General features: G+C 38.9%; 2 protein-coding genes across 3 annotated transcripts; one reads left to right on the forward strand and one right to left on the reverse strand.

The window, feature by feature from the left end:
• Positions 1 to 2,944: 2,944 nt before the first annotated feature.
• Positions 2,945 to 5,914, reverse strand: nitr9 (novel immune-type receptor 9). Of its 2 annotated transcripts, XM_037534191.1 has the most exons (5): positions 5,878 to 5,914; positions 4,252 to 4,328; positions 3,808 to 4,161; positions 3,343 to 3,699; positions 2,945 to 3,254 (listed from the first exon to the last, which is right to left on the reverse strand). In XM_037534191.1, exons 2-5 carry the CDS (start codon positions 4,289 to 4,291, stop codon positions 3,052 to 3,054), a joined length of 954 nt encoding a protein of 317 aa, XP_037390088.1. In that variant the 5' UTR covers positions 4,292 to 4,328; positions 5,878 to 5,914; the 3' UTR covers positions 2,945 to 3,051. The 2 variants fall into 2 exon arrangements, with proteins under 2 accessions (XP_037390088.1, XP_017575490.1); XM_017720001.2 differs by lacking the exon at positions 5,878 to 5,914 and having other exon boundaries at positions 4,252 to 4,544.
• Positions 5,915 to 12,481: 6,567 nt separating this feature from the next.
• Positions 12,482 to 15,517, forward strand: LOC108440844 (immunoglobulin kappa light chain-like). Its single transcript, XM_017719989.1, has 3 exons — positions 12,482 to 12,506; positions 14,742 to 15,068; positions 15,150 to 15,517. Exons 1-3 carry the CDS (start codon positions 12,482 to 12,484, stop codon positions 15,515 to 15,517), a joined length of 720 nt encoding a protein of 239 aa, XP_017575478.1.
• The last annotated feature ends 5,154 nt before the right edge of the window (positions 15,518 to 20,671 follow it).

The raw sequence follows: 20,671 nt of genomic DNA on the forward strand, positions 1-20,671 counted from the left end.
AAAAAAGTTTTCTTCATTTTTATTATTTCACCAAATTAGACAAACAGAGGCCCAATGTTTACCAATGTTAACAAAGTGGTGCTATTTAAAAGTGTTTATCCATTATCCATAATATATAGTACCTCCATTTTTTATTGTTTTTCAGTTTTTTACATAATTTGAAAATGCCTGTTTCCCTTTACATTGTTATAAATTTCATGACCAATGACACAAAGAAATGGTCCAAAATTAGTTGGAAAAATGTCTGATTCCACTGACTTACAATAAAAGTAAAATATGTTTTTTCCTTCTCTTGTCAAGTTGCTATTCTGGAGATTTGAGGTTTTCTTCTGACAACAGCAATATGTAAAAGCATTTTTTCTACTATGTATGAGGTGTATTCTACATTATACTTCACCTTTTTAAATCATTCTAGTATTTGTTTCTCTGATAATTACATTTTTTTTTACAAACTTAGGATAAAGCTTTTTGGGCTGTGTCTAGGCATCAGTTTATTGCAGGCACGTTACCTGTTATAATTAACTTTAAATGATTTAGGTGTGTTTCTACACTCTGTCCATTCTTTCCTCCTTGGGGCAGCCATGGGCTGGAGGTTAGGGAACTGGCCCTGTGATCAGAAGGTTGCTGATTCGACCCCCAGAGCTGACAATTCATGACTGAGGTGTCTCTGAGCAAGGCACCTAACCCCCAACTGCTGTTTCCTGGCCACTGTGGCCAGGGCTGCTCACTGTCCCCTAATGTGTGTGTATGTGCCACTAGTGTGTACATGGTTTTTCACTTCATGGATGGCTTAAATGTGGAGGTCAAATAAGGGTCACATAATCTTCAGTGACATTATTAATAATATACACATATTAATTCAAATGTATTAGTCTTTCTTTTCCCCATTTGTCTTCTTTATGATTTATTCATCCTTTCACAAGTGTTCAGATGTCTTACATTAATCTCTTAAAAAAGATTGATGAGCAAAGATTGATGGTTAATATTTTGAAAGTCATTCTATTAAGGGGTGGTGTGAATGAATATGTGAGCATCCACTAGAAAATAAATAACATGTTATGGTTGCATTTTTTTATATATTAGTATGACTGCAGATGTTTGTGTTGATGCTCTGGTGCTAAATAACCAGAACAGGACAATGGAAGTTGTCTGCGAGCAGAATAAATCAGAAGTGGTGATAGCAGCCAGTTTTGAGCTTTGCACTGTTTCTGCTCTTCCCACAAACCACAGCGATGATAAGTCCTCCTCCCTCACTCAGCTGTCTGCTGCTGCTCTATACTCAGACATAGAAATGGACAATCTGGTTTGCAGATCCCCAGTAAAGCTTTAATTAGCCCTAAAATGTGTAACCAAACCCCTAAAACAAGCATAGAACAATGATCATCAAATCTCTTCCTGGAGATCTACTTTCCTGTAGTGTTTAGTTCCAACCTGCTCCTAACATGCCACCCCTTTGCCTGATGCTAACGCGTCTGACACAGCCAATCAAGAACTTCTGAAGAAGTTCATTAGAGCAGGTGTGGCAGATTGTGGTTAGAACCAGACTCCATAGGAAAGTAGATCTCCAGAACCAAAGCTGGTGAATACTTTCTTAGAACATTCAGTATGAATCTCATTTGAGCCCAACAGTTATTTGGGGAATGATGTCTTACCTTGACCAAATCCCTGCATGAAGAGTCAAGTCTAAGGTCAAGGTCAAGGTCTACTCTAAGGTCTACTACCTCACCTGGGGTGAGACATCTGTTCATAAAAATACAGATGTATTTAAAATGGAAAAGCAAGTACCCATTGCTATGACACTTGCTTATATGACACTTATAAATATGACACTTAATTTGACACTTAAATGACACTTAATTTACAAACTCAGGAACATCCTGTTTCCACTGATGTTATTGAGGTTCATCTGTGGTAAATTTAGTAGACTGGACAGAAATATGATGGTTGGAAACCCATGCCTCTATTTATATAAAGCCCCACTGCTGACAGTGCATCTCAAAAAAAAAAACCACACAAGGTCAAAGGAAATGTCCAGAAATCTCTAAAACAGGATAGTGTCTAGGCACAGATCTAGGGATGGTCTGAAGGTTGAAGGTCTCGAAGAACACACTGGAGCCCATCATTCTTGAATGGAATATGTTCTGAACCACAGAGACTCTACCTAGAAATGGCTGTCCAGTCAAATTGAGCAAATGGAGAGATGGGTTTAAGTAAAAGGAGTCACAAAGAACAAGAAGGTCACTTGGATGAAACTCCAGAGATCCTGTGTGGATATGGGAGAACAACAACCACTTTGGCAGTATTCTAATAATCAGATGGCTACTCTACCATAAAGCCCTGTGTCTTAACTAATGACGCATGATGGCTATCTTAGAGTTTACATAGTCTTAGGGGTTGAAAAAACAGATTCTAGCATTATATCCAAGAAAAATTCACCTTTCTTTGTAATAATACATAAGGATGATATGGCTTTGTATTTAATGTAAATAAAAATGTCACCAAAACATAAAAAAAACTAGTTTGGCCATTAAATATTAAGAAACAAAATAACTGATAATCCAAGAAAATGGTGGAATGGTTAATATATATTTTTCATATGGGAGGAGCTCAGTATGTGAAGATAAAAAAATCAGCATGTAGAGTAACTAGAATATTGCATTCTTGCCTTTTTTGTTGTCCTCAAATGTTCCTTTGCCTAGCCACATTCATGTCTTAAAATCTAATCAATTTTCACAATTGAGGTTGCTTCCAAACAGACCTGCAATTTTACAATTCATTTATTGCTGTACATGATTTTGAACAGACTTGAAAATACAATACACATCTATACCAGATTTATTCTTTTTTTCATGTCTTTTCTACTTCTTCCAAAATTCCTTAAAAACAAGAAGAAGGCAAGCTGCTGTTGTCATTTGTATCAATTTTATTAAAATTTTAACAGAACTAACATTTTTACATTGACATTTTTACATTGACTTAAACATACAAAAGGTTACAGTACAGTAACACGGACCAAAAGATATTTACATTAGTTTTAATCAATGCTGGAGTTTAGCAGCTACTCTTTTTACAGTAAGGCAACGTGTTTTTCTTGGTAGACTCTCTAGACAGTAATAGTGAATCAGATCTCATTGTATTTGCTCTTTGACCTGCACAATGGTATATGATGATCACACCAACACTGAAAAAGAGAACTGCAGTTCGTATGATAGAAAGAAGAACCAAGATGTGCATCTGTTCGGAGCAATCCACACCTGAAAGAGTGTTGCAGAAAGGGTATTGAACAATTTATTACTTTTTGATATCTATAATATCTAGTAGAATAAATCTGGTGGAACTTACCATTATTGTTTATTTTCAGCATTGTTCCATTCCCAAAGATGATCTCTCCACACATGGCAACAGCACAGTAGTAAGTTCCAGCATCAGAGAGGCTGAGGTTTCTCTTGGGGAGTTTGTAGACACAGCTCTGTGTAGGAGAATCAGTCTCAGAGCTTTTCTCACACTCATCACTCCTGTTTCCATGAGTGTAAATGATTCCTGGATGGGATTCTCCTGATCCATGTCTGAGCCAGTACACACTGTGTTGTCTTGAACTGCTCTCACTGAGCACTGTACACTCCAGAGTCACAGAGTCTCCTGGGTGTACTGGCTGTAATGTGGGTTGCTGGTGTACAGACAGGCTATGCAACTGTGAAGCTAAATAAATGCCAAAATTTCATGATTTATATAAAAAATGAGTTCCTCAGCAAAACAATGTGAGTTAAGTATCAATCATAACATTAAGATGAATCAAATCACACTAACCTCTTACTACCAGCTGTGTTCCTTCCCCAAACTCCACTATATTGGAATGAGCACTTCCACAGTAATATGTGCCAGAGTCAGAGAGCCGTAAGTGTGTGATCACCATATGAGTTATACCCTTCCCATTCATCATGTCAAACCGAGCGTTCCAGAATTCACCATAGAATGTGGCCTTCACATCGTATTTGTATATAGTGGAGATGAGCTCAGGCTTCTGACCAAATTTGTGCCTGTACCAGGAGAAGTGCATGGCCATTTCACTCTGGTAATGGCAAGCAATGGTAATATTATCTCCCTCCTTAACAAGTAGTAGACCACCATCTCGTTGTGAGCCATTTTGCATTTCAACAAGATCTGAGAATTAACAAAGTACAAAACAACTTGTTTACCATGTACAAATTCTAATATAGCTATTGAAAGCAATGAAATTCACATGTTACTTACTCATTGGACAAAGAAGGAAAAAAATCCCAATGGTCAACATTTTTTCAGCCTCTTCGTACACATTTGCTGAGAAGACTCTGGGGCAAGAAAGGATGAAAGCGTGGAGGATAAATAGAATGACTGAAAAGAAGTGACTAGAGGGTGAGGCAACAGTGTGACGCTTGAACATTTTGTTGAGCCGTGAAAGACTTTGTAAATCACAAAAGAAAAAAAAGAAAATTGTCAGAAACACCTGACCATGCAGATATGCTTTGCTGACTTATACAAAAGTACGAAAGTAATTTCCTTTAAAACTGGACTGTTCTTATGTGAAACCGTGCTAGCTGTGGTTTTTTTCTCTCTCCGGATACAGAATGTGACCTTCTTCAGTTCCAACTAACTTTAACACATGTGCAAAAACTACATTGTGGGGGATGCAGGGCAATGACCATGTGATCGTAAATGTGTGAAATCGTGTTGTACCCAATGTAAAATATATTCTTCCTGCTATTTTTCTTGCATCCAAAAAGTACAGAGTTCAAACCAATTATAGCTGTATTTTTTTTGCAAATCTTAAAAAGGCCTTATATTGTACTTTATCACTACATCATTTACTACCAGCACCACAGTAAAGCTTTCTGTGTCTTCACACATTACAGAGGAGCAAAACCACAGATACAGCAAATTTGCTTTGATTGAATAGCTTATGGTTTTAACTAAGGCAGCTCCTGTGGCATTTCAGTTTTAGATGTGTATGATAAATATCAGAATGGTTAAAAAAAAATTTACGTTTAAATAGAAACTTTTCTAGACCCTGTTCTAGACCCCTTTTCTCTTTGTTTTTCACCTTTGTCTCTGTTGAAAATGTCATTTCCTAAATCTGTTCCTTCCATAAAATATTCAGTTTCTCAGATTTGATTGGTGTCATTTTCACTAAGCATAAAGTCTGACATAGTGCTGCTTTAAATGTGTTCTCTGAAGAGAAAATGTACATATTTTTGCTGAAAAAGGCATGTTCAAACTTTTACAAATAACTGTAAATGTAGCTATTCCAAGTGAAAAAGTTAAACACATGTTTTCTGCCTAATGATAGCAACTCTTCTCATGCATAGTTGTGTATTATTGTCACATTATTAAGCTTTGGTTTTTGCCTTTTTGATTTTGGCACAAATGTGTGCTATATGTATCGGACTCTGTGGTGGCTTGTTTGTACTGTAAGCACATGTAGGTCAGTGTACATGTTCACAATTGCAATGTACAAGAGCTAAATTCTACCGTAGATGAAATCTGTTAAATACATCAGTTTCAGAGAATGCAGCAACTCAAACAGCACATCTCTATGTTCTTGTTTATGGCATAGGAAATACCAGAGATAAAACTTAGTACTGCCTAAGATTGGGGCACCTTGTTCACTAGATGCTGTAAACAATAAATATCACTTTATTTGCAGTTGACTGTCCAGGGGCAGTAGTAGGGGTTCAGTGCTTTGTGGATCAAGCAGTGTCTGAAGGTGTGGGCCTTGGCGTTCTAATGCTCGGTTGCTGAAATTGGCTTTTGGAACCTGGAATGTGGAACCTCACTAGCGGGGAAGGAGCCTGAGTTGGTGCGTGAGGTTGAGAGATACCGGCTAGATATAGTCAGGCTCACCTCAACAAACAGCTTGGGCTCTGGGTCCAATCTCCTTGAGAGGGGCTGGACTTTATTCTTTTCTGGAGTTGCCCATGGTGAGAGGCGGCGGGCAGCTGTGGGCTTTCTCATAGCCCCTCGACTTGGCACCTGTATGTTGGGGTTTTCTCCGGTGGACGAGAGGGTAGCTTCCCTACGCCTTCGGGTTGGGGAACGGGTCCTGACTGTTGTCTGTGCTTATGCATCGAACAGCAGTTCAGAGTAGCCAGCCTTCCTAGAGTCCTTGGGAAGGGTGCTTGAAAGTGCTCCTCCTGGAGACTCTATTGTCCTACTGGGGGACTTCAACGCTCACATGGGCAACGACAGTGAGATCTGGAGGGGTGTGATTGGGAGGAATGGCCTCTCTGATCTGAACCCGAGTGGTGTTCAGTTTTTGGACTTCTGTGCAAACCACAGTTTGTCCATCACGAACACCATGTTTGAACACAAGGATGTCCATAAGTGCACATGGCACCAGGACACCCTAGGCCGCAGCTCAATGATTGACTTTGTAGTCGTGTCATCGGACTTGCGGCCATGTGTTTTGGACACTTGGGTAAAGAGAGGAGCTGAGCTTTCGACTGATCACCACCTGGTGGTGAGTTGGATCAGGTGGTGGGGGAAGATGCCAGTCAGACCATGAAAACCCAAACGTAGGGACATGACTCAGAATGGGCCATGTTCCGCTCCTCCATTGTTGAAGTGGCTGACTGTAGCTGTGGCCGCAAGGTAGTTGGTGCCTGTCGGGGCGGTAATCCTCAAACCCGGTGGTGGACACCCCAGGTGAGAGATGCCGTCAAGCTGAAGAAGGAGTCCTACTGGGCATGGTTGGCCTGCGGGACACCAGAGGCAGCTGGCAGGTATCGACAGGCCAAGCGATCTGTGGCTTCAGTCGTCGCCAAGGCAAAAACACGGGTGTGGGAGGAGTTTGGTGAGGCCTTGGAAAGTGACTTTAAATCGGCTCCAAAAAGATTCTGGCAAACCGTCAGGCGACTCAGAAGGGGAAAGCAGTGTGCCACTAGCACTGTATATAGTGGAGATGGTGTGCTGCTGACTTTGACTGAAGACGTCATTGGGCAGTGGAAGGAATACTTTGAGGACCTTCTCAATCCCACCGACACATTCTCCAGTGAGGAGGCAGTCTTTGGACACGGGAATAGGCTTGTCCATTACTGAGGCCGAAGTCGCTAAGGTAGTTAAAAAGCTCCTTGGTGGCAAGGCTCCAGGGGTGGGTGGATGAGATCCGTCCCAAGTTCCTCAAGGCTCTGGATGTTGTGGGGCTGTCTTGGCTGACACCTTTTCAACATTGCGTGGACATCGGGGGCGGTGCCACTGGATTGGCAGACTGGGGTGGTGGTGTCTCTTTTTAAACAGGGGGACCAGAGGCTTATGGCCAAATCTCAGATTCAGGAGGAGCAGTGTGGGTTCTGCCCTGGTTGTGGAACACTGGACCAACTCTTCACCCTCTCCAGGATTCTGGAGGGTTCATGGGATTTTGGCCAACCAGTCCACATGTGCTTTGTGGATCTGGAGAAGGCATTCGACTGTGTTCCCTGGGGTATTCTGTGGGAGGTGCTTCAGGAGTACAGGGTACATGGCTCTTTGCTACGAGCCATTCAGGCCCTGTACAAACAAAGCAGGAGTTTGGTTTGCATGGCCGGCAGTAAGTCAGACTCATTCCCAGTGAGAGTTGGACTCCATCAGGGCTGCCCTTTGTCACCGATTCTATTCATAATTTTTACGGATAGAATTTCTAGGCGCAGTCAGGGGATGGGGGGTGTCCGGTTCGGTGACCTCAAGGTCACATAGCTGCTTGCACAAGTGGCCGAAATGGAGGTCTGGGTCTCATTGCTTAGGATGCTGCCCCCGCGACCCAAACCCCGGAGAAGCGGATGATAATGGATGGATGGATGGATGGATGGATGGATGGATGGATGGATGGATGAATGGATGGATTGTCCAGGATTTTAGACATGGGGTGGCACAAGAGGGGCAGAATTGGTGATGGTGGGCACGCTAAGGGGAGGCAACATTTACTTATATATGGGATAAAATTGTATTTGCAGAACACATGATCTGTACTTTGATGTAAAATTAATGGCTACACAATGATATTACTGGACTGATGAAATACATGCTCTATTATGCAAGAAAATGCAATATCCTTCAACAAGTATTTGTTAAACAATTAAAATATACTAAAGGAATAAAAACATACTAAAGGATCCCTCATGACTTGACATTGCCGTCCTTCATTTACACCACTTCGTGTTCATCAACCAGTTTGGCCTCCTCATCAGGATTTCTTCCTTTCACTCTCCTTGTCATCTACTAAGTTTCTATACTTTTTTATTTCTTATTGGATTTCATTAAGGTAATATGGTTAATAGTAAACTTTTTATCAACAGTAGCTATGTCTGTGTTGTTTTGGGTATGTTGATGGTTAGTCTACACTAGTTTACCCGTAAATGGCTGCATAAGATTCAAGTCTTTAAAATAGTGAATTGTCTAACCAAACCCCGATTAACACTTAAATGCTTTGATAAGCAGAGAAATTGACTGCTGGATAAAAATATATTCTCTGATTGATAAATCTAGTAGTAGATTTGTCTGTGTGCTCCTGTTTTGTTCAAATCACAAACACTAGTTCCTTGGCAAGAAGTAATACATTAAGTAGGGCCTGTATTTACAAAGCTTCTCAGATTAGGAGAGCTGGCAAAGGTTTAGATTCTGACTGCTCCTAACGTTTTGTGCTTTTTAGATATTTGGAACTTTGAAATAGGTATAAACTAACAAAACATCCTATTGCATCACTGCTTTTTCGCATCTGCTGTCCATAATGCTCAATGCTTAACCATATCATACCAAGCATCTCGAAAATCCTTTCTGATAATTTAGTTACCCTGCTCCTCAATGGTCAGGACCCTCACAGAACCACCACAAAGCAAGTATATATTATATGGAAACTCCAGCAGCACTGCTGTGTCTGATCCACTCTTACAAGCACAACAAATGCTACCACACCACCAGGTACGTGTCACTGCGGTATCCAGCAAGATCCACCACGCCACTAATACCTGCTCTGTGGTGGTCCTGACCATTTAGAACAGGGTGAAAGTACAGTCTGTAAGTGTGGACTATAATGTGCTCCTATACGGTAAGTGGAACTGATAAAATGGACTACGAGTGTAGAAACAAGCAGGTGGTGTTAATGTTCATTTTATTGCAAATTCATGTTTTTTTTTTTCAAATTTTCCACTTTGTTAGATCACATTGTTTCCATTTAGAAATTTCCTTTTTTTTTTTCCTTTTTTCCTCAGCAGGAATAGGAGCTGGAACCTGCTGCTTCTTGAGTTTAGTCTTATCAATTATATACATTTTAATGTTTTTTTACTGGTAGTTGCTTGAAATACGGATCTGTTTGAGGCAGCTTATTAGCTGTGATAACACAGTGGTAGGAGGAGCTTCCAGAACCTGGCAACCCTTTGCCCTGTACTTTTTTGTGGTTTTCTCTGCTCTATACACTTGACCCAGCCTATGAGGTGCGTGTTACTTAGTTAACAAGTTAAATCAGGTAAACTCTATGAGTAAAGCACAGGAGTGTTGGGATATCAGGGGACTGGGAACCCTTACAATAGAAGAGCTGTTTTAATTCCCTAAAGAACAACAGGCTTCATTCACCAACCATTCTTAAGAAGAAATTTTATCTTAAAATTACGTACAAATTACAATATTTTTATAATTTATAATATTTTTATAGTTATTTGAATTAATTTCCAAAGCATTACAATCTTTTAAAATAAATTAACACTGCCACTATATTAATGCTTCATTTAACAATAATTATGTTAATCAGGAATCCTGCCCTCCAACAATCGGTGACTGATTGTGATGTTTTTAGTCCCAAAATAGGCCTATTTATGCACCCTAGACCTTCTCACACAACTGCATATTTACTGCTGTTTCAAGATGTTGCAGTTCATACCCTGAGGAGGAAACGCAGCTTTGCAAAGGTCTGGAACCAGCACTGCAGAGTCATACCAGACAGTCTAACCCTGTACCACCACAAGCGCAGGTCCTCTAGACCTTGAGCTTTTTAGCCACTGGGGCAATTTAGAGGGAGCTAGGAGACTGGGTGGGCATGTAACAGACCTCCATCATCCATGGAATAAATCAGCTGGCCACACAATACATAAAATTCTCCAACACAGCAAAAGTTCCCGATCAAGAGAGTATTCCATTCTATTGCTGGTCAATGTTATAATGTTGTAATAGTCTGCACTCATCTACACATTAAAGCACTCTCTCCAGATCCGTTCCCATATCTCCATCACAAGCATGACCATGCTATAAATGTACAACTCATCTTGAGGCTATCTGAGCAAGTGTCTGGGCGAATCTCTCTTGGTTGTCCAGGACCACATCTGAGATCAGACATGGGGCAGTTAAATGGAGGTGAGGTGTCAGGTTCCACCTGAGAGGGTTGTTGCCTCAGCAGAAGGTCATCTGTAAATATGAAAAAAAAAAAACATTGTAGTGACCTCTTCATTTTGGGGGTTTCAACTATGAAACGTTTGGTCTGTTTGTTTGTTTTTTTTTTACTTTGATAACACTATTTAAACACATGGACATGTTGAAGATGTTTTAAACACATGGACCTGTTGGAGAAGACAACACATTCGCAAAAAGAATCATCTGCCATTAGGTTTTACACTGCTGTTTACATGTTAAGTGTATATGTCTCATGAATTTATAGCTACAGTTACCCTTTGATTCTGAGATAGGTGACAGGACATGAAACCACTGACACGCGGCCGAGCTCTGTCTCCAAATGCTTAGCTGATGCTACACCCGACAGTGCTGTCTTTCCAATATTGGCCCTGATGCGCTAGTCTAGCTCACACAACTCTTGGCAAGTCATCTTTAACCATCCAGTGGTCAGCAGCCTCAGATTTGATATCAAATCATTTCTATTTTACCTCAATAGTTTTGTGCCCTTTTCAGTGTTCACTGAACGTGTAATTGCATCACACACACCTTTTTATGTGTTATTTTATATCCAATACTGATATTACTAAATATTCTATTTTTGTCAGTTTGCTGTTCACTTCTTCAGCCTGTATCTCCACTTCAGAACTACTCAGGCTGTTCTTATATTTAGAGTCCATTACTTCACGTTCTTCAGATTTTTATTTTAGCATTCTTCACTTCTCTTTCAACTTTGGCCTTTGTGTTCAATTTGTGTAAACAATCATTATAAGAACAAAGGTGTGAACAATTCTGTGGTTTAAGAACATGTCATGAATCTGAAGTTGACTTTTTCTATGGTTTCCGAACTCATCTCATTGGAAATATCTAATATTTGTCATTCTGAGATTGTTGTAACAATAATATAAGATTATATAATTTATGTGCAGACATTACATTTTTATTAAGTGAAATTATCTCACTATATTAGCAGGTATTTTGCTTGTTTTAAGAGAGATGTTACCTACTATCTATTGGCTATCATGGCGTACTGAACCTGTGCAGCCTGCCTGAAAAAAAAAAAGTTTTGATAAACTTTTTGCTTTCCTCCCTCTATCTCTGTGAGCAAGCAGTGACAAAACTTAAACGCTCACATTAATAAAGTCATGAAGCTGTCTACCTTAACTACCTTTACCTACATTAAGTAATTACTTTAAGTGTCCTTCCAGGAACCTGTACGTTATGTGGAGTTTTGTTTACATTTTCAAATGTTTCTTCACATTCACACAACTCATCTACAGAATGGTTCTTTAACCTGCTTTGCTGTGTATTTTTGCCAAGAAAACTTCACCACATGCAGAAGTGTCACTAATGCCCCTCTCTCAAAAATAAAAAAGCACATCAGCACAATCACAGCACAGTGAAGCCACAGATGACATATATCACCCTACACATGCTCGAATTATGGGTTCAGCAAGACAAGGCATACAAATACAGAAACATGGTCTTTCATTTTTGCATGTTATAGTTAATTAAATAATTAAACTTGTTTAACTAACAGTTAGTTTAGTTTATTTAATCTCTGGTATTATTGGAATGTACAGCTTTATATCCAAAAGAAACAATGTGCACCTCAATTGAATTTGTGATGGCAAGACAAGCTGGTCGGGTTGAGCTTTTGTGTCACATAAACGTGACTGTAATTAGGCCGGTGTGTATTCCTGGCTGGCTTGCAGAAACGTTCAAAAACTGTCCCCAAAATGCCACTGCTGCCCAGACTGAGCTAAATCTTGTCTGAACCTTTGCCTAAATTACATTTAGTCCAACCATCACCCAAAATATGGGAAACATTCCTTATTTGTAAATTTATGTTAAAACAATCTTGCCTAGTTGTGTATGTCCCTATGCTACCACAACAGGACACTCTAACCTGTAAACATAAATCCAGAGTCATTGACTCATAGACCATTTCACAAAACAGACTGAGTTCACTAAGAGCATAAATGTTGCAGAAATTCCAAACAATGTCTTTAAACTTATCCACATAAGTGGATCCACATAATCACAGCAAATCAAACCTTAATCCGTTAAAATCAAATAATAAAGACAATGGGACAGCATGTACTCCTGTTTTGTTGTTGCAGGTAAGAAATCTGACCGCTGACAGAGAATAAATTGGATTAGGGATGTAAAAGAGGAAGAGGAATCCACTCAGAGCAAGAAAACACATTAATTCATGGATCAGTCTTAATGAAATTATGGTTGACTGCGTAAAGTTCTGTATTCCCCATAAATAGAGATTGTTTGAAAAGCTTTGAAGCCAATAATCCATTTTTTATTTCAATGGCCAATTTATGCATGTTCATAAGAATCCAGTTCAAGAAGTTCAGTTCTGTGTCAATGCAGAGGGTCTCACACATGAAGAAAGCATGATGAAAGGATTATCTTCATCCAAATTACAGGCAAGGATCCACAAACAGCGAGAGAGCAGCAGTACAAACGAAACGCCGACAGATAACTTAACATGTTTATTGAAGAAAAGACAGTTGAGACTCCAAACTTTTCTAGACTGTGCAAAAGGACATGGGAAATTGACTCAAGCCAAAGCTATAATAAAATGTAGGGCTGTGGTTCTAAAAAAAGAAAAAAAAATGCGTTTTTAGCTTATTCGTGGAAAACCCCAAATTGCCCCAATTCTGGTAAGAGTTGCGTAACAAGATGGTACGGAGGGGTCTTAACCATCCCTATGTACCTGTATATAAAGGACTGAATGAGCTTGCATTCTCCATCTGGTGATTTACTAGACCGGAGACGTGCCTAAGACGAGGCATTCAAGACTCTTGGAAACACAACTGAGTGAGTAACATTAACATTTCTTTAAAAAAATCTATCTGAGTGTTTTTTAAAGCTGTAAAAGAAGAGGTGAGTTAAACTTCAGGATCAGTGATCAGATAAGATCTAAAGCAATTTCGGCTACTCCCTGCCTCGACACTCCTGATCTGGGTCAGGGAAGGCTTGACACTCACTTGATGGGCTGGATCAGGAGCATTGAGACAAGGAAAAAAATCCAAACTGTGCAGTGCTGTGGATCTTCTGGAGAAGGACTAAGAAACACAGTTCTACGATGACAGTCAGCTACCTTGAACTGATGTTGCCGGACAGATTGTTGGAGGGTCTGGTGCATTTTTGATGTGTTCACAAGGCTGTATGGACCGCCATTCAGAATGCTACTGACAAAATCCTGTGAGTTAAGGCCAGCTTAACATTCAAAACTGTCATAGACTCTGACTATATGTGGGAAAAGCACCCATGGCTGGGATCTGAGTCGTTGCCTCTCTTTGCACTCTCAGTAAAGAATATTCAGCCAACATCCCTTTACTGTAACTACTCTTACAAAATGGTTCTTCAAGGATTCTTTAGTAAAGGAAACGGTTCTGCTTAAAACTATGGGTGTTATATAGAACAAAATGACACATGGAGAATGTGTTCTATGTAGTTCTATTTAAAATGTTTTGAAAATGCTTCTGTGTACTGCAAAAAATAGGTTTCTTCTACTGTTACGATGTCAAGCTTGTAACAGTACAAAAACACATTCTCCATCAATTTGAAGGATCATGTCACCATGCAAAGAATCATTTAAGCATGAAATTCTTCTATATAGAATGTGTGGTTCTAAATAGAACCCTTTTAAAAAATATCCCTTTACAAGCTTGTTTAAGAGTTTGGTAACAGTAAGAGAATGTTGGCTAAACATTCTTTACATATCATCATTATTGCTGTATTATGATAGTTTGCTGTTTCTTTTCCTCAAATAGGTCAACCTGTTAAGCATCATCCTTTCAAAATGAATATATACATTTTGATTCTGCTACTTTCTGCTATTCTTCTCTTCACTCAAATATGTAAGTAAAATAAATCTCTATAAAATCTCTCTCTCTCTCTCTCTCTCTCTCTCTCTCTATATATATATATATATATATATATATATATATATATATATATATATATATATATATGTATGTATATATGTATATATGTATACCTTGTATGTCCAGTTTTGTCATTTTTCCATTCTTGACATAATTTGGCCTTCACATTGTGTATAAATTTCATGATCAATGGACCAAAAGAAACAGCCCAAAATTACATCCAAAAAACTGTGGTTCCATTGACTTACATTAAAAGTAAAGTATGATTTTTCTTTCTCTCCTGTAAAGTTACCATTTCAGAGATACAAGGTTTTGTTCCGACAGCATATATACACATACATTTTTTATGCTGACAATTAAAATCCATGTTTCCACTCAATCAATGTGTACAGAATTTATAAAAATAAAGATTAGATTGTTTTTCAGGGACCACGTTTTCTGGTTATGCAGTTGAACAGGATCAGCTGAAGATCGCTGAAGTTGGAGACAGCATTGATCTGTCGTGCTTCAGTACAAGAGATATGAAAACTACCATTGTGTGGATGAAACAAAACCCTGGAGAAAAACCTGTTCAAATCGCTACATCATATCAGCATCAAGCTGGAACATTTTATAATGGCTTTGATCATAGCGGCCGCTTCAAAACACAAGCAGGACCTGGCAGTTTTAATTTGACCATCTCCAGTTTAGAGCCATCAGACACAGCAACGTATTACTGCGCTAACATATTCATATATGATATCACCTTTGGAGAAGGAACTGTTCTTGTTGTAAAAGGTAAGAATAAAGCCGTCTGTATCTAAGGTGAGCAGTACTGAGTGTAATATACATTAAACATGTTCTGTTCTCTTCTTTTAGACGCATCACTGACAAAGCACACAGTTCACCAGCTGCCTGTGTTTGAGGCCGTTCAACCAGGAGACTCTGTTACTCTCCAGTGTTCAGTAGAGTCTCTCACTCCAGACTGCTCAGGAGATCACCGTGTGTACTGGTTCAGACATGGATCAGGAGAATCTCATCCAGGAATCATTTACACTCATGGAAACAGGAGTGATGAGTGTGAGAAAAGCTCTGAGACTGATTCTCCTCCACAGAGCTGCGTCTACAAACTCCCCAAGAGAAACCTCAGCCTCTCTGATGCTGGAACTTACTACTGTGCTGTGGCTGCATGTGGACAGATACTGTTTGGCAATGGAACTGATCTAAATATCAAAGGCAAAGTCTAAAATTTATTTTGCTATTGGTTCATTTTTGTTCATATAAGACATAGTTGGTCAAATCTTTATTTTCCAGTTATTTTGAAGGACATTCTTCATTATTGCTATTTTCAATAAATTACATAACCTGATTTTTATTACAGATGCAGCTGGAAGAGTCGGTACTTGCTTTCTCATTCTGATCTACTCCAATATAATTTCATTTTTGGTGATTGTCTTCGTTGTCATTATGTGGTGTAAAAACCAAAGTCAAGCGATGGGTGAGTTCTTTCAGTATTGGTTGTTTTTTCCTACATAAAGCTCATTTTTATAGAACATATTTATAAATTCCTGGGCTTGTTCTTTGTTTTCCTTAAAGGATGTTCAACCTGTGAGGAATCTTTGGATACTCATGTGAGTCAGAAATTGATTTTGAAATTCTAAACTTTGTGTATTTCAGACAGAAAAATAATTTATAATAGTGAAATACAGGACTGATCAAAAGTCATTCTTCATTTGACACTGTGTACTATCTTTAAGAATTGAGTTTTGTTTTATGTACTTTTGAACATGCTCAGCTATTTATCCAGGGATCCTTATTAATAACTTTTTTTTTCATAGGCTGCATGTTATGAAGCTTCAAGCTCTGTGGCATCGAGTTTTACGAATAAACCACCAACTTCCAGAGGTCATAGAAGGCAACATTTGTTTAAAGACACTGAAGTGTTTTCCAAGGTCATATACCAGCAAAGCTGAATTTAAAGCTTACAGAGCTTAAATGTGTTCTAATGTTTGTTGACTAAAGCTTAACATTTTGTTAATGGTACAGTTTTTTGTCCAGTTAACCAGTAATTTTTTTCTGTCATAAAATACCTTCTATGGCTTTATGGGAGAAGACAAAATGTTCCGATCTCTCAGTGGAGGTTAATGTAAAAAATATTTAATTGTGAGTCATTTTGAAGCATTTCTAAATGGTCCATTTATCGTGAAATGTTATTGTTTAATTTTTATTTTGATAGACTTTAATGAACAATTATTAATAAAATACAATACTTCCAGATGTATTTCTGTGTCCATTCTTTGTGTATCTGTAAGGTGGATCAAATGGTGCTACATTAAGAGACACTGAAAGAACAACTGAACTTTGAGAAAACTGTGATCTTAGCCAGTTACAGGCTGCTTGTGCATTTTTTAAATTGATCTCTCTAGTGTGAGAAATACACAAATCAGCAAAGCAGTTGTCATCGTGGAGGTGTGTTTGGGGTCATTATCAAGTTGGAGGTTCCAAAGGGAGAGGATCATGCTCTGCTTCAGAATGTCATAGTACATGGTGGAATTCATTTTCCCTCAGTGAACCACAGCCCCCCTGTACCAGCAGCACTCATGCAGCTCCAGACCATGATGCTACCACCATCATGCTTGACTGTAGGCAAAAGACAGTTGTTTTGGTACTCTTCACCAAGGCGCAGAGGTGGACGAAGTACACAAATCATGTACTGGAGTTAAAGTAGAGATTCCCAAGGTAAAATATTCCTCCAGTACAAGTAGAAGTCTTTACTCTAGACCTCAACTTGAGTAAAAGTACAAAAGTATTTGGCTTCAAATGTACTTAAGTATCAAAAGTAAAAGTACTAAAAGAGTAATTATGGCTCTGATGTCCTGTTATCATTTTTATAACAAGACTCGCTTCATAAACTCATTTTAGGTGAAAATCCTCCAGTGTCTCTCTTGGTAAACCAGACTTTTAATAGAACGTCATTAATTAAATAAAATGATCATAAGCACAGAACACTGGAGGTAAACAGTTTCCATCAGGGAGAACCGAGTGGCTCTGAAATCACTTTTACAAACAAGCAAAGTTTCAGTTTAAGATTACTTTGTAAATTAGTTACAAGTTGAATAAAAACTTGCTTTAAACTCAGGATCACAAATGAGTTTTACTTTACTGTATTGATCTGTAGGGTCTCTGTTCATAAACATAAACTAACCCAAACTAATTTACCATAAAATGAAAGTGTTTGTATGAATTCAGAAAAAAAGAAACATGCCAGTCACGACTGCATATGTGTACATATTTCTATATTGTGGTCCATTTACAGGTAAGGTTACTTCCATCATTGGTGTTCTTGCTTTGCACTTCTTTTGCTTTGACATGTTACATTTTTATACACACAAAAACCAAAAGCAACGACAGATTTCTCAAAATGTAGTGGAGTAAAAAGTCAGATATTTGAGTGAAAGTAAAAATTCACCCAGAATGGAAATACTTAAGTAAAGTACAGATACAGAAAAAAACTACTTACAAAGTACAGTAACGAATTACATTTACTTTTTAATGCAGTTACTGTCCACCACTGCCAAGGCGTCACCACACATGCTGGAAACCATCTGAGCCAAATAAGTTTATCTTGCTCTCGTCAGACCACAGGACATGGTTCCAGTAATCCATGTTCTTGGACTGCTTGCCTTCAGCAAACTGTTTGCAGGCTTTCTTGTGCATCAGCTTCAGAAGATGCTTCCTTCTGGGATGACAGCCATGCAGACCGAGTTGATGTATTGTGTGGCATATGGTCTGAGCACTGACAGGCTGACATCTTCTTCAACCTCTGCAGCAATGCCGGCAGCACTCATGTGTTTATTTTTTTGAGACCAATCTGTGGAGATGACACTGAACACGTGGACTCAATTTCTTTGGTTGACCCTGGCGAGGCCTCTTCTGAGTGGGACCTGTCCTGGAAAACCACTGTATGACCTTGGCCACTGTGTTATAACTCAGTTTCAGGGTTTTAGAAATCTTCTTAGAGCCTAGGTCATATTTGTAGAAAGCAACAATTCTATTCTATTCTATTCTATTCTATTCTATTCTATTCTATTCTATTCTATTCTATTCTAATGACTCACATGACACCAGGGACAGACAACAACACAATTTGGACATTTTGTCACTTGTGTTGCTGTAGAACTATAGAAGCAGCACCCCATCTTGGAAAGTCCACCACTCCAAAAGAAATGTTAATATTCCCCTAACAGTCAATCATGTTATGCATAGTTTTGCCAAACCCAGACTCGTCCATCAGATTGTCAGATAGAGAAGCGAAATTCATCACTTCATAGAATGTTTCCACAGCTCCAGAGTCCAGTGTCGGTGTGCTTTACACCACCACCCCACCCATCTTATCCTATCAACAGAGGATAGGTACTGTGCACTTCAGCACTCTACAATTCTACAATTATAAGCCAAGGTTTGCATCACACTTATGGCTGTTGTTGATGCACACTACATTTTGTGTATGCAAGTGTGAGCACCCAGGGAAGAATTTCAGATGCTGGGGTGTTTGCATACTCGGATCTGAGGGTTGCCATGGACATTTCTTTATTTCCACCTTGCGACACCACTGCCAACAGAAATATCATGATGCCATAGATGTCCATGTATCATGCTCATAACTGTAAGTGCTTGAATTCCTGTGTAACAAAAAGTGTTGAATGATTAACTGAGTGTACTATCATTCCTGAATAACTGAAAGTGCAATAATTCCTGAATAAGTTAAAATGTTGTAATCCCAGATTAATGGAAAATGCAATAATTCACGATCAACTGAATTAAATAAAAAGTCCTGTGTAACTGAGAGTGTTATAAGTCCTGATTAATAAAAAGTGATGTAATTCCTGTGTAATGAAAAGTGTTGTCATTCCTGAGTAACTGAAAGTGCTGTAATTCGTGAATAACTGAAAGTATTGAAATTCTGTGTAACTGAAAGTGCTTTAATTCTTGAGTAACTGAAAGTACAACTGAAAATTCAATACTTCCTGAGTAATTGAAATTCCTCAGTAACTAATGTAACTCTTGAGTAACTTAAAAGTGTCATAATTCCTGAGTAACTGAAAGTGATACAATTCCAGAGTAACAGAAAATGCAATAATTCCTGAGTAACTGAAAGAACAATAATTCCCAAGTAACTGAAGGTATTGTAGTTCCTGAGTAACTGAAAGCGCAATAATTCCTGCATGACTGAAAGTGTTGTAATTCCAGAGTAACTGAAAGTGCTGTAATTCCTGAGTAACTGAAAGTGCTGTAATTCCTGAGTAACTGAAAGTGCAGAAATTCCTAACTAACTGAAAGTGCTGTGATTCCTGAGTATGGGTCTGGTGGCTATGGGAATATGACTGGAGGCTCTGCTGTGTGTGATATACTGAATGTGGCATTGAGATGGTATGGGTGTACAATGGCCACGAACTGGCTGAGCTGCAAGGGGTGCCCGAAATGATGCTCCTCCTGAAAGGAACCTCCTGCCTACTCTTCCTCCTGGGCATCATAAAATATGTTCATAATGTTTCACTGAACTGTTGTCAGCTCAGTTTTTTCAGCTTACTTGCTACTTGCTGTCTAAATACATCCTCACTCTTGTCAACAGAAGGAAGAGTAAACTGAGCCCCTTTTCCAAAGATACATCTTTAGAAGTTCTTTTGCCATCTCAGGAGAACTCAGGCATCTTTGTCAACAGACACATCTGTTTCCTCATCCTGCCATTCCTCATTATCTTCAGGGTCCTCATACTCTCCAATGTCAATAAGATATTCAAAGTGCTGACTAATGTATTTACATCTACAACAATAATCTATGCATATATGTGTTCAACTTACAGGAAGTTTCATATCACTTATTTTCAAAGTTGCAACTGTGGTTCTCTGTGTCACAGAGAACCATCTAAAAGTCTAGATATTTGAGAATCCATTGCTGCCTTGATGTTAGAGGTTTGTGACCACTGTCACTAGGTTTAGACTTGAGAAGCTTTCCGTTCCTTTTTCAATCTATAAGAAGCCACTGCGTGTTTTCTCTTCACTGACTGGTAATAAAATTATGGTAAAACATTGGGTAAAACAAGGGCTTTGGCCACATATAAACATATGTCAAATTAACATAACTGTAATGTACATTCAGGACTGTTGCCCTATATACACACCCACACAACATAACCAGTACAATTCAGGTCCAGGCCAACTGTCTCTCAACCACACATGTCCTCACACACACACACACACACACACACACACACACACACACACACACACACACACACACACACACACAGACAAACACAAACACACACAACTGTTTTGGAAAAAAACATGTTGATGGCATCAACAAATCTTTGACCTAGCTAGGTTGAAGAAAGATTTTTG

This window comes from Pygocentrus nattereri, chromosome 2, assembly GCF_015220715.1.
Source record: "Pygocentrus nattereri isolate fPygNat1 chromosome 2, fPygNat1.pri, whole genome shotgun sequence".
NCBI lineage: Eukaryota > Metazoa > Chordata > Actinopteri > Characiformes > Serrasalmidae > Pygocentrus > Pygocentrus nattereri.